This window comes from Schistocerca serialis, chromosome 1 (assembly GCF_023864345.2).
Source record: "Schistocerca serialis cubense isolate TAMUIC-IGC-003099 chromosome 1, iqSchSeri2.2, whole genome shotgun sequence".
NCBI lineage: Eukaryota > Metazoa > Arthropoda > Insecta > Orthoptera > Acrididae > Schistocerca > Schistocerca serialis.
Window position 1 is genome coordinate 809,686,766 of NC_064638.1, and position 14,486 is coordinate 809,701,251.

At 38.8% G+C, this 14,486-nt stretch overlaps 1 protein-coding gene across 1 annotated transcript in view; it reads right to left on the reverse strand.

The window, feature by feature from the left end:
• Positions 1 to 14,486, reverse strand: part of LOC126484145 (cytosolic carboxypeptidase-like protein 5) — a 172,187-nt gene that overhangs the window by 153,273 nt on the left and 4,428 nt on the right. Inside the window, exon 3 of the mRNA XM_050107543.1 lies at positions 3,914 to 4,048. Within this exon, the coding sequence (XP_049963500.1) occupies positions 3,914 to 4,048 (135 nt within the window). The remainder of the gene's footprint in view (positions 1 to 3,913; positions 4,049 to 14,486) is intronic.

Sequence of the window (14,486 nt, forward strand, 5' to 3'; positions counted from 1 at the left end):
AGACTTAAGCAATAAAAGTCTGCAGAAGATAACCTGTAACAATGTGCACTCTCTCAGTAATGGTTACACTAACTCAACTAATATAGAATAATTCCTCCAGATTGGGATGACATAGTGAGATCCAAAAAACATAAACTGAGTGCCACCTGACTTCCCACATTATGCTGTTCTCTTCACAAGACAATATTGTTTTTATATGGTATTATGTCTCAAGCACAATTTCTGCACAGCATCCAGGCAGTGATGTTTTCTCTCAGAAAGTCTGGATTGTCACACATGCTTAACTGTGGGCACATTTACTTTCTTTCTTATTCTCTCATTCTAACAAGAGAATGCTATCAAAAAATGATTGATTCTGCAGTAGCCAGTTAATAATCCAAAAGTACATGTACCATTCATGTTCACTTTCTCACACTAGCTTCATGAATGCCATATTCTGTGATGTCTGTGCAGATGTAAGATCTGATTCTGGAATTGACTTGCTGGTCAATCAGATGTGTTATATTTGATAAATGAGACAATATACTTCCTGATGGAAGATCATTTTTCTCACATCCATTGTCTCTTGTGTCGCATCGTGACAAACATTATCTACTCTTCAAAAGGTAATACTGGAGTATCAAATGGTAGTCCTCACACATCTTGATACTCCTTCCTCAACAGTTTTTGCAATTAGTATTTTCTCTCTGGTAGGGTCAACAGCTGCTATGTGTGCACTTTGTCATCCATCATGTCTGTCCCTTATATTATCTGACAATTTGATCACAGTCTGACTTTCTTGATCTGAAGACTTGACTGTTTCCAAGAATCATTGTGTCAACATAGGCACAGACTTACTTCTGATCATTTCTTCCAGGATACTGGTATATGTCAGTTCTTTTGCTGTGTCAAGTAAGACTGTAACTTCATTTTACTTGTACTGTGTCCAGGATGCTGAAGAGATACAATGGAAGAAATAGTTCCACTGTCAGTTACTTCAGATTATGACACAAAATATTTTCAAGCAGTGGAAGAGAGTGGTGTGCTAAGTATGAGCCTAATAATTTCACTGAAGGCTATTTGAAGTTGACATATTTTATTGTATCTCACATGTAATAGATAAGGAAAAAATTTCTTTATGGGTATTTTGTATGTGTAAGTAAAAATGAGAAACAAAGCAAAAAACAAACTTATGAAGGTATAAAGCAAACACAACTAAGCATATCAAAAGATTCTGACTTTAAAAAACAATAATGTGGCTTACAAACAGAGAAAATACAAGTCATAATGAGAAAGATTCTTGTAAGGTTTAAAATGAGTGAATGAATGTTGGTCTGTTACAGTTATCCTCATTGCTTCAACAAAAGGAAGCAGAAAAACATAAAAACTATCTTGCAGCGCACTTTTGGACTGCTCTGCAGACAGATGTGTGGAAAAACACATTTGTACTCAAAATTTAAATTATAAGCACAAAATTAATCTTGATATTCACATGGAAATGTTCAGGCTGCATTCAAATACATGTATTGACTGTCCCTAATTCGTCCATTTCTTAAAGTTACAGGAGCAAGGATTTGACTTACTGTTTCCTTGACAATAACATCGTAAACTGTTAAGCTTGGCACATTTGTCTCAAATGAAGTGTCTGAATAAAATGGCTGAACTCCACTGGCCCATTCTCGTATAAAAAATAAAAAAAAATAAAAAAATAAAATAAAATAAAATTAAATTAAATTTAAAAAAAAAATCCTACGCTGTTAATGCATTTTTCATGCATTCATACTGAACTCCAATTTACATTTGGTAGGCTGTTTTGTGTTTTTTAACAACATAATGTAAATTATGGGCTTCTATTTACCTACAGAAGGAAATGTGAAATCTGAAGCAAATCAGGATCAGTGTAAAATACCCAGAAGAATTTTGAAAAGATTTGCAACTATCTTATGTGTTCACAATGATATACTCCTTTGTGAGAGCAGAAGAAAAACATTTCTTTTTCATTTATAATCAAAGAGTGAAGTATTCATCCTTTAAAGTCACAGATAAAAAGACCAACAATAAAGGCAAAGCCAAAGAGATGAACTAATGAACAAAATTAAACAGATTTTAATTTAGTATCAAGTGGACAGGTATGCACACAGGCATCAGAAACAGTGAGTCCATGTAGCACACTATCATAACGTTGTGGGGCAGTGGACTCAAGAGGGATGATAGAGCAGAGGAAGGGCAAACTATGGGGAAGAGGGTGTTGGTGCATGGTATTACTGGAAGTTGAGGCCAAAGGATTATGGAAATGAAGGATGTGTTGCAAGAACAACTCTCATCAGTAGCAAGACAGGGTGTGAATCAGACGTTCAAAGAAGCTATGATCCTCCTTAAAATGTTCTCCACAGATGGGTAGGAAACACTGGGTTTAAATGTAAAACGCATCCAACCATGGCATAATAGCCCAGAATATTTTATTAATTGTAGAATCCCATCTACACAGTTCAGAGAAGCTGATGCTTGGTCAAAGGATCCAGATGACATGGGTTGTGAAGTAGCCACTGAACTCTAGCACACTGTACTCAGCAGTGTAGTCCACCACTGGGTGATCAGCTCTGCTCTTGGCCACAGTCTGGTAGTTTCATTTGGATGGACAGTTGGTTGGTGGTCATGCCCACCTAAAATGTTGTGCAGAAATTGTGGCAGAGCTGGTATATGACATGCCTGCTTTCATAAGTGGTCCTGCCTCTGATGGGATAAGATAAGCCATGACAGGATTTGAGTAAGATGTTCTTGGTAGGCGAATCAAACAGGTCTTGTACCTGGGTCTTCCATAGGAGTATGATCTATGTGGTAAAAGAGTTGGGAGTAAGTGTGACACAGTGATGATCCACGATGTTTAGGTCTGGTGAGTGGTCAGCAGACCACAACTACTAACTCTTTTTGCAGAGCTTTAGGAGAGGTGGGCAAGCACTGTGAGTGGGGTGCCCCTCATGTCTAGACATGATGATAAATAGTCAAAGCCCTGATAAAGGATACAGTTCAGCTGTTCCATCCCAGGATGATATTGGGTGATGAGGTAGATGTTCCTTGGCAGCTGGCTCTCAGTGGTGGGGGAAGTATTTTACTTATCTCTTGCAAGGAAATCACAACAAGTCACAAATTAGTATAACTGTACACATTAATAGTCAATCCTGTATTACGTCACATTAAGGAAGAAAGGAAAATTGGTGTGCAACTTGCTATCAGTGACAAAGTCACAAAAACAAAGCACAAGTTCGGATAGGACAAGGATGGGAAAGCAAATCTGTTGCATTCTTTTTAGGAACCAACATGCTAATTAAAAAAGGTTGGGGGAAACCAGGGAAAATGTACATCTAACTATTGAAAGCCCAGGATGAAATAACAACAGTATTATAAAAAGGATAGATTGCTGTTCACCATGTATTATAAAAAGGATAGATTGCTATTCACCATATAGAGGAGAAGTTGAGTTGCAGGCAGGTGCAACGAAAAGGCTGCTGTACATCTAAGCTTTCAGCGAAAACGCCTTATTCTCAACTGGAAAACACACTCACACACACACACACACACACACACACACACACACACACACACACATATTCACACCAGTGCAACCTGCGCACACATGACCACTGTCTTTGGCCATTGTGTCCAAACTGCTGATGGGAGCTGTGTTTGTGTGTTTGTGTGTGTGTGTGTGTGTGTGTGTGTGTGTGTGTGTGTTTTCTATTTCAGAAGAAGGCCTTTCCTCTACATAGTGAATAACAGTCTATATTTTTCATAATCTTCAAAATATAAATATGAAAGACAATGCGATGACATCAGATATACACATAATAAAAGCAGAATGTGAATGAATTTCATTGGGAAATGAGAGTTCTAAAATTCACAATGAAAGTAAATAAATATTCAGAAAGTAACATACCCTTTATTCCAAAGTAGAACCAAGTTCTGTTACTGTTCTCAAATTCCGTTCCATAACAATCTGGACGAGTCCAAATATTAAACTCAAAGTCAGGGACTTCATCTCCAGAACTGTTCTTTGTATGAGCTGCATTGCCTGAACATAAGAAACAATTACATGGCAAAATTAACATGAAATAATTTAGTAAACTAAATCACAAAATGAGGTTGCAAGCAATCACAACAATTTCTCTCTTAATTCTGGAAATAACACTAAAATACAATGTTTAAGACTTACAATATCAACACAGATATTAACAATATACTCTCTTTTCCTTCTTAAATACAGGGCGTACAAAAAAATCTGTCAATACTTTGAGAGATGACAGTACTCATCGAAACAAGAAAAATAAGTCCAATAAACATGGGTCCAGAAATGCAGACTTTCCGAGATAAACACGTGTTAATAGGGACGGCTGTGCAATGCTTGTCTGCGGATGTTAACAGGGTTAACAAGAGATGGTGGTGTGAATTTCCATAACTAGCATGTATGGGAAGATGTAAATCCTCATGCAATTTAGGAAAGAGGGCATTAACACAGATTCTCAATCAACGTATGGGCAGGCATACTTGGTGAGAGATTAATAGGGCCATATGTGCTACCACAAAGGTTGACTGGAGCACATTATCTGGACTTCCTCATTAATGTATTGCCTATCTTGCTGGAGGCTGTGCCATTGCAGCAATGAATACAAATGTGGTTCATGCATGGTGGTGCACCAGGACACTTTCATCATAATGTGCGCAAACATCTGATGCAGACGTTTTAGGTGTCTTACACGTGGGTGATTTTCAGCAGTACTGCTGAGCAGCATGAGTCGGTCCCCACCGTCTCTCTCTCTCTCTTCTTCTTCTTCTTCTTCTTCTTCTTCTTCTTCTTCTTCTTTCCCCCCCCCCCTTTCCCTTCCCTTCCCTCTCTCTACTTAGCAGCACTGCTGCTGTGCGTAATTGGCACTCTCACGCCGTGCCGTGTAAATCCACTCAATTGATAATATGGACTCAGACAAAGAAGTATTAGCTCTGGTTTTGTTGATCAAAAGAAAATTCAGGTGCCAACGTCATAAACATAAATACTGGCAACACCCAATATGCACCACTCGTACAATATACGTACACTTCTACACTTTATATAGTGAGTTATGTGAAGACAGTGACAAGTTCTTCAACTACTTCACGATGTTGGTACCGACCTTTGAGGAACAACATTTGCTGAAAACACATATTTCACACCAAAACACTTGCATGAGAGACAGTATTTCTGCAGAGGAAAGGTTGACCATCACACTAAGGTAAGTACAAATAGTTGATGTAAAACAATTTTAATTTAGCAATTTGTGTTATATAAGAAAATTACAATATGTATAGACATCCTAAAACAAATCTTCGTACACTGATGTATCAAAAAACTGAGACTGTGATTCCAACGTCGCCCTTTGTGCTGACTCAGCCAGCTGTTCCGCATAAGTGGTCATGGAAGCAGATGAGTCATGTTCTGCAAAGTGCGTTCCACTTACATTTCCCTGTGATACAGCCACGTTTCCATGAGTAGTACCATCTGTAATGTATTTTTGCAGCACACTCTTAAGTTCGAATTTCGCATTAAATTGCTTTTCTTCAGATATGGCTATGAAGTGAGGTAGCAAAGACAAGAGGAATAATCCATCAGGATCTTCCTCCATAAATTTTAATTTCTCTTGAACACTTTCTGCAAGTATCCTAAACAATTTATGCTCTTCTGGAAGTCTCTTTTTGGGAACACTAGAGCCTGAGACAGTAGAAGATGGTTCTTGATAAGTGCTTCACTCTTCTTTTGTCATACTGTCTTTTTTTTTCCTCAACAGGAGGTTTAGTTTCACATGACGATTGATTGAAGAAAATGTACTGCTGTCTAGCATCTGCTGCTGAACCACTCTTCACTTTTTTCTGTTTTTGCAGCTCTTGAGTATATAAATCTCTTACATTTTCCACCTCTTTTGCAACTGTGTTGCTGAAATTTCTTTTCTGATTTCAGGTATCTTGCATCAGGAAATACATTCACAGATCTACATTACACATATAAATGTGGAGTTTCTACCACCTCAAGCATAGTAAAGGAGACTTGTCAAAATATTTGGAATGTTCTGAAAGAGTCTACATTTCCAATGCTTACTGAAGAGGACTGGTTGAATATTGCACAAGGTTTTAAGACAAATACAGATTTTCCAAACTGTATAGGGGCAGTAGATGGTACACACATGCATTTCATTAAGCGCCGGCATAGATGCTTACTTCACTTTTACTACAAACATTTTTTCTCAATTGTGTCATTAGCAGTTTGTGATGCAAATTATAATTTTGCCGGGTCCTACGGCAAAAGTTCATATTTACAAATCTTTAAAAACAGTATGCTATTCAATAAGATAAGAGACAACAAACTGAACATTCCTAGACCAAAACCAATATGTGCTGGAGGAGAGCCACTGTCATGAAATGATGAAATACTTGGTCTGACAGAAGATATGCAAAGACCCTATGGTGGAAATAATTTGCCAGTCATTAAAAAGATATATAATTATTGTTTATGATGGGTGAGATGATTCATAGAGTGTACATTTGGAATACTCAGCAACAAATGAATAATATTCCATCGTCCATTCAATTTTTCAATTGATTTGGTCTCAGATATAATAAAAATATGCTGCATATTACATAATTTCATTTGTCGTAGAGATGGGTACACATTCAAAGACACAATGAACATCGTTGGACTACATGGAGTCAAGGAAGCCCTACTGCCAAGAACAAGGGACAAATCAGCCGCTGATATCAGAGATAAATTTGCTGAATTCTTTGCAAGTGAAAAAGGTGCAGTGAGTTGGCAATTCAACAAAATTTGATCTGGGGACTTCTAATATTTGTACATAATAATGTAACACATTGTACATATAATTCTAAATACATACCTTTTTGGTTTTTGGAATCTGTTGTTTCATTTGCAAATCCTGGAATGAACAGTTCACACAATTCTTCCCATGCTCTGTGTTTCACAATCCTGTTGCTGTATTTGCAACATCTTGAGTCCCAAATATCAGGATGCATTTCTTCCTCACAAATGAAATGCTCAGTACCAAAACTCATGGTGCTGTGAGAACGACTGATACGCTAATGAAATGCCATGCGTGAAAGGTAACAGGTGTGAAAATGTTGCTGCCAGCAGCACGCAGCCGCTCGTGCAGAAATGGTCGTGTGGTTGTATGGTTGCTGCTGCTGTATGAATCACCACATGTGTAAATGTCCTATCTATTTCCCCTATGGAACAGGGGGGGGGGGGGGGCACCTTGGCCTCATCTTTCCCCAGACCTCATTCCCCTAGGGACTCTTGAAGGAATTGGTCAACATCATGACAATCGACGACGCACGTACACTACAGGGTCACTCTTCAATATATGCCAGCAGGTACAACAACAACTGGGTACACTGCAAAGGGTACATCATTCCTTATGCCAGAGGTCGGAGGAGTGCACTGTCATGAATGGACGCCACATTGAATACCCCCTGTAAACAATTGTTTATCGCAGAAAGCATGCATTGCCGGCAATGTTTATTGAACTTATCTCAGAAAGTACACGTTTCCTGACCCATGTTTATTGTACTTATTTTTCATGTTTCAATGAGTACTACCACATCCCAAAGTATTCAACACTTTTTTTAATGCCCTGCATATTGTTATACACTTCACAAAATTTCATAAAAGTTTCATACACTATGTGACCAAAAGTATCCAGACACCTGACTGAAACTGACTCACAAGTTCGTGGCCACTCCATCAGTAATACTGGAATTCAGTATGGTGTAGGCCAACCCTTAGCCTTGATGGCAACTTCCTCTCTTGCAGGCATATGTTCAATCAGGTGCTGGAAGTTTTCTTGGAGAAAGGCAGCCCATTCTTCATGGAGTGCTGCACTGAGGAGAGGTATCAATGTTGGTCGGTGAGGCCTGGCACAAAGTCGGCATTCCCAAACATCCCAAAGGTGTTCTATAGGATTCAGGTCAGGACTCTGTGCAGGCCAGTCCATTACAGGGATGTTATTGTCGTGTAACCACTCCACCACAGGTGCTTGATCATGTTGAAAGAAGCAATTGCCATCCCCAAATTGCTCTTCAACAGTGGGAAGCAAGAAGGAGCTTAAAATACCAATGTAGGCCTGTGCTGTGATAGTGCCATCGAAAACAACAAAGGGTGCAAGCCCCCTCCACAAAAAACATGACCACAACATAACACCACTGCTACTGAATTTTACTGTTGGCACTACACACGCTGGCATATGACGTTCACCGGGCATTCACCATACCCACACCCTGCCATCAGATCACCACATTGTGTACCGTGATTTGTCACTTCATACAATGTTTTTCCATGTTCATTCATCCAATGTTTACGTTCCTTAGGTCGGTATTACACTATCAAATTTCTTTGTCAAAGATTTGATTAAAGATGCGATCAAATATTCGTCAAATATATTTGACAAAGATGTTTGACGTGGCACTAAAAAGGGGTATTACACTGTCATCATATTTTTTGTCAAAGTTCAAGCTGGCTGACAACAACAACAACTTGTTATTGAGTGCAGCAGTTGCATGTACCACAATTGCACTGTGTGCACATGCAGAAGAGAAGTGGGGGAGAAAAAGGAAACGTACCTGAGTGAAGCCATGGGTTTTACGGCGACACGATAAAAGCATTCAACAAAACTTGTTATTTGAGCTTATAGTGGAGGACGTCAACTCTTACGTCAATTACTTAAGAATGGATGAGCATACATTTCTGTATGTCCTCAGTGAAGTGTATCCCCATATCACAAAGCACAATAATCACTTAAGAACTGATATTTCTGCAGAAGACAGGCTCACTGTAACACTCCGATTCCCAGCTACAGGAGAGGGTTAAGTTAAGTTAAGTTAGGTCAGGTCAGGTCTCCAATTTTCTTAATCTATTTTTGTATTCAGGGTGCCTCACATTGTAAACTGCCTCATCAGCTTCATACACCTCTATTAATTTTGTAGTTGTCGGTACACACCAATTGTATTTACCAGCAATGTTTACAAAAACACTACAGATGACAGAATGCTGCTCCGATGCTAGTGCTCCACGTGGTAACATGCCACATTGCAGAGAACAGAAGACAAGCGACTTCTTTGATCAAATCTACTGCGAGGCCCTAGATTTGATCAAATATTTGACGACATTTGACAAAGTTCCCTATTACAACATCAAATTTCTTTGACAAAGATATTTGATAGTGTAATACTGACCTTACACCAAGCGAGGCATTGTTTGGCATTTACCAACATGATTTGTGGCTTATGAGCAGCCACTCAACTGAGAAATCCAAGTTTTCTCATCTCCCGGCTAACTGTCTTAGTACTTGCAGTGGATCCCAATGCAGTTAGGAATTCCTGTGTGGTGGTCTGGACAGATGTCTGCCTATTACACATTATGACCCTCTTCAACTGTTGGTGGTCTCATCAGTCAACAGATGAGGTCAGCCTGTACACTTCTATGCTCTACATGTCCCTTCACATTCCCACTTCACTATCACACTGAAACGGTGGACCTACGTATGTTTAGGAGTGTGGAAATCTCGCATACAGATGTATGACACAAGTGACACCCAATCAACTGACCACGTTTGAAGTCCGTGAGGTCCGCGGAGCATCCCATTCTGCTCTCTAATAATGTCTAATGACTACTGAGGTCACTGATATGGAGTACCTGGTAGCAGGTGGCAGTACAATGCACCTAATATGAAAAAATATGTTTTTGGGGGTGTTCAGACATGTTTGATCACATAGTGTATTCTACTCAAAACTGTTCGTCAAGGACCTCTTACTGTGTCTTCATCTAACATTTTGCCATGTGGAATCTTTGTAAAGTCACATGTTCTTAACTGTTCCAAAAAGTTAAGCAAGAGCAACACCTCATAATTATACTCTCTTCTTTAAAATCAGAGACTCAAGTGCTTGAAAGGTCATCAGAGTCCCCAGAGGATAAGAAACATTTTTCTCAGGCACTATCTTGAACAAGTCTGGTGACAACACTGAAGTGTGTGAAGTGATCCATGAGGTCAGAAGATAGAGAATCAAATGTGTCTTAAATATAGTTGGGGTTTCACAGTTTTTAAACTTACACACTGAAAGGTGACCTCAAGGTGACATTAACTGCAGCAAAATGTGCTCATTCTTCTTTGAATAATAATTGATCAATAAAGCTATAGGGTTCTCACTTGCACCTACACTGGTGCTGACAGTTTGATGTAACTCTCACCCCCCCCCCCCCCCCTTTTACTTCACAGTCATAAGTACTGATGAACCCAGGATATATACTTATGATCAATGAAATTAAATGCTGTAGTAATCTTTGCAACAAATAACGCCATTCTCTCAATCACAATCACAACGCACCTCAGCTGCTACATCATCTTTATACTCTGATGAAATTGTATGTACAAATTTTTTCCATTGGTTCAACCAACCACTGAGCGGTTCAGCATTATAATAATGTGCATCTGTAAAACTCACCTGCTACAAAGAATTTTCTGTCAACGTGTAACAACCTATTGTCCCATACCCTGAGTACTCACTTGGCCTAACACTTCAAGATTATATTCTCTTCTTTAAAATGAAATTCAACTTTAAACTGTAGCTTATAAACTAAAATCAAATATCAAATGGAATCACAACTGTTACTGAGCACATAGCATCTAGTTAGCCGTCTTCCAGCAGTGCTTCTAACAATGGAAAATTCACTGTAATCACTGTTAAAAAAGATGAGATATCATGACAATGGCAGTAGAGATTTGGGTGTGATTTCCCACACCGAAACACAGATCAGTCGAAGGTTGAAGTGCAAAAAGAATGTAAAATACCCCTAAATGAAGCAGCTACAAATCTTTTCTCCCTACATAACAACAAATAAAATGCACTTGTCCACATTTTAGCAACTACTGTTTTAGTAATTTCTGAGATATTAGTTGTTCCCTGAATAGCCACTTCAGTGTCACTGTACATGCAACAACAAATTTCAATCTGTACATATCAAATAAACCTGTACAGTGGCAAAGTGAATTACAGAAAGTTAATGGGATTCTATTAGTAACATACACAGCTGACCACTAGAACTGCAACATCAGAACATTAACATGATGACTGTCACAAGGCTGCTGGTGGCCATAGCAGAGCTTCACTCCTGACGGCTTGACCTGGCCCGGCAATGAAACATTCATCGTACATATATGGCAGTTAATGTGTTAACAAAATTTTACTTACTGTGTGTATATAGCATAATATGAAGAATACATAATTAAATTTGTACATGATTTGGGGGTATACAGAGTGAAAACTTTTATATGCAAAGTAACAACCTCTGGCAGTAAAAACGGCTCTAACCTGCCTAGGCATCAGATCGAACTGAGCTTGGATGAGAGGTAGAGGAACACCATTCTATGCTGCTTTAACTCCTTGTTACTATTCATCAATCATAGTAGCTGGCAAGTGAATGTGTGTCAGACTCTTGGTCACTTATGATCAGGTTTTCAGTGAGAGAGAGATATGGATAAAATGCTGTCCAGGACAATAGTTGAACACCGTACGTATTCAGTCAAGTCAAGACAGTATGGAAAACATGTCAACTTGCATTTTCTTCTTGAGAGATCATGCCATGGAGGCCTCGAAGATAGCCACCAGCCTTAAAAAATCAAAATTGTAGTGTGAACAAGATGTGGTAGTGTAGTGTATCCTACAAAACTTCATATCATTATGTTTGGCTCTATGACAACGATAATCTGGCAATGTCAGTTCTCCTTGAAAGCCTCTACATATGAAGAACTAGGAGTCTTCTGTAAAGTTGGCATGGAGCCATTCCTGTAACTAGTATTGTCACTGGGTGCACCACTTTTGGCATACGTCTCTCTGCTGTCATGTCGAGGGAAGCCACAAAAAATGGTTGCCATACTGACAGTCCATGCACTCCAGATGTTGTTGACCATATTGTGTAGATACTCGTCTTGCCGCACACAAGCCAATTTCCTGACACAAAATTATGTGATGTGGCTGTAAACTCTGCATGGTCAAGCAAACAATGTGTGTCCTCTTAAGCACTCGTCACAAACAGCATTGTGCATGGAATATGAAATCCATATTCGTGTGACAAATGCAGGATCCTGACGAATGTGGGCAGTGGTATCATAGAAAATAAACCACGGTTTTGACAGACCATGGCCCTGCCACAGTTGAATAATAACACATGGTACATGGTTTTCCTTCTTATATGACACATAATAACATCTTACAAACAACGAACATTCAAATGTCATTGCTGAATGAGAAACATACTATGTAATCTTTCCTTATGCACACCAAGTAGAACACTATCTGTCAGATGCATCTGGAAAATCTACACACTTATGTTCATGTGTCATCATGTTTCAGACCCTTAATTTAACCGAAATTCACTATGCTACAGGTCAGTATTAAACTGTACTTCTGGTAATATAAATACCTCAAGTTTGTGGACCAGAGCTTTGTTGTAGTTTCATTAGGACAGAGTGTCAGAAATTGAATTTTGTTATAGTTTCATATAGTGGAGACAGTAGGGGTGAGAGAGGAATTGAATTTTATTTTATTTTATTTCAGAGTATAATTTCAGAAAAACAATCTTACACAAAAGGTTGTTTGACGCCATCTAACCAGTATAATACTTGGTAATGTTAGTTGCACTGGATAAGATGACATTTGCCTGTGAACTGAAGTAGTAAAATAATTACGAGAAATGAAGGCTCAGATGAGACAAAGCTTTGTGTAATGAATCAGGATGCAAACATATGTTCACCACAAATGGAAAGACTGTAGGAGGAAATGTGATGTTTGTGAAAAGGAAGAAAACTGTCAAAATGCATGTGAGTTTATTCTGGGTGCAACAAGAGCACAAGCATATACTAGTTGCCAGTACGCTGTTTCACTGTTTGATATGCTCCACATATATTTTTTAATACAGAGCACATAACAGTAATCACGTGCTTCGAAACCAAGCACACAGTCAAATTGTGATGTAATAATTGTCCCAATAACTTAAAGTCTTTACACCCAGGATCAATTTACCAAAGTCAATTCCTGTGAAATTCCACTTGCTGTTTCAATACAATGTTAAAAAACCCAAAGAATAGTATAATAGCCATGACTCTTAAGTTTTGCTGTGCAGCTAATAATAAAAAGGGTCGACAGAAGCGTCCGATCCCACGCGTAGGCTTTGACCCGTGACGTAAGGGTGTTGTCGTGTGCGACGTCATGACGGCGCGGAGTTTGGTTTGAGTGTGGCTGTCTCCAGTTCTGTTTTATCTTATTTTATTTACTTTTCTGATCTGTTCGTTCTATCTCGTGAGTTTTTTTTAAATTTAAAAACACTTATAACTTATTTTAATTATCTGTTTCCTCCAATTTCTGTTTTAGTTTATTATATTTATCTTTCTGATCTGTTCGTTCTATCCCGTGAGATTTTTTTTAAAAAAAGACAAAAAACACTAATCAGCTACTGAAGCATCTTTATCTTCTATGGGTTGCAGGGGTTACGACCCCTGGGGAGGTGGGTGGGTATTCATGCATGGCTGTCTTCACTTACACGTTGTAGCTACGCAAGGCGTCTAAATTTGTTTATATTTAGTTTGCCCCCCACCCAAAACACCCCATTTCCCGCACTTGTCCCGTTAGTGTCATTAGGCTTCTTGTGGAAAGTGTGTGTGTTTGTTTTTGTTTCCGCCATATTTGTGACGTCAAGGCTCAAAGCAGACGGGCAGGATCGGACGCTTCCGTATTTCCAATAAAAACAACACTATCAACAAGCTATTAACTTGCCATGTGTGCAACTGGAACTGTGATAAAGTAAAAAATAACATGACTATGACCATAATCTCCTAAGGTAGAATGAGACTCATCTGTAACACCAAATGTACTAGAGTAGTGAGCACATAATACATCATGTGGTGGGATGTGTGGAACAGCAGAACAGAGTAGCACATAACCAACTAGACAACAACATTTAAGGACTGGCACAGTTTGTTGTGTAAACATAGTGTGCAAGTTGAACATTTAGCTGGGTTTCACATTACTGCACATATGGTGATGGTTAATTTGCCTTTTTTTAAACACACACACACACACACACACACACACACACACACACACACACACACTTGTGCTCTGGAAAACAAGATTTGCGCTATCATGTTTTTGTTCTCACACTGACTGTTCACTGCCTCTATAACATAGCAATTGTTTGTACACTAGGAATATTTTTAACAGAAATAAGGAAGCATCCGATCCCGCCCATCTGCTTTGACCCATGATGGCACAAATATGGCGGAAACGACCATAAACCACGATTCCAATATGGCGCATATAAAGTAGTTACATACACATTATGAGGACAAAAATACATCAAAAAACAAACAACACACGTTCCACAAAAAGCCTAATGACACTAACGGGACAAGCGCGGGAAATAG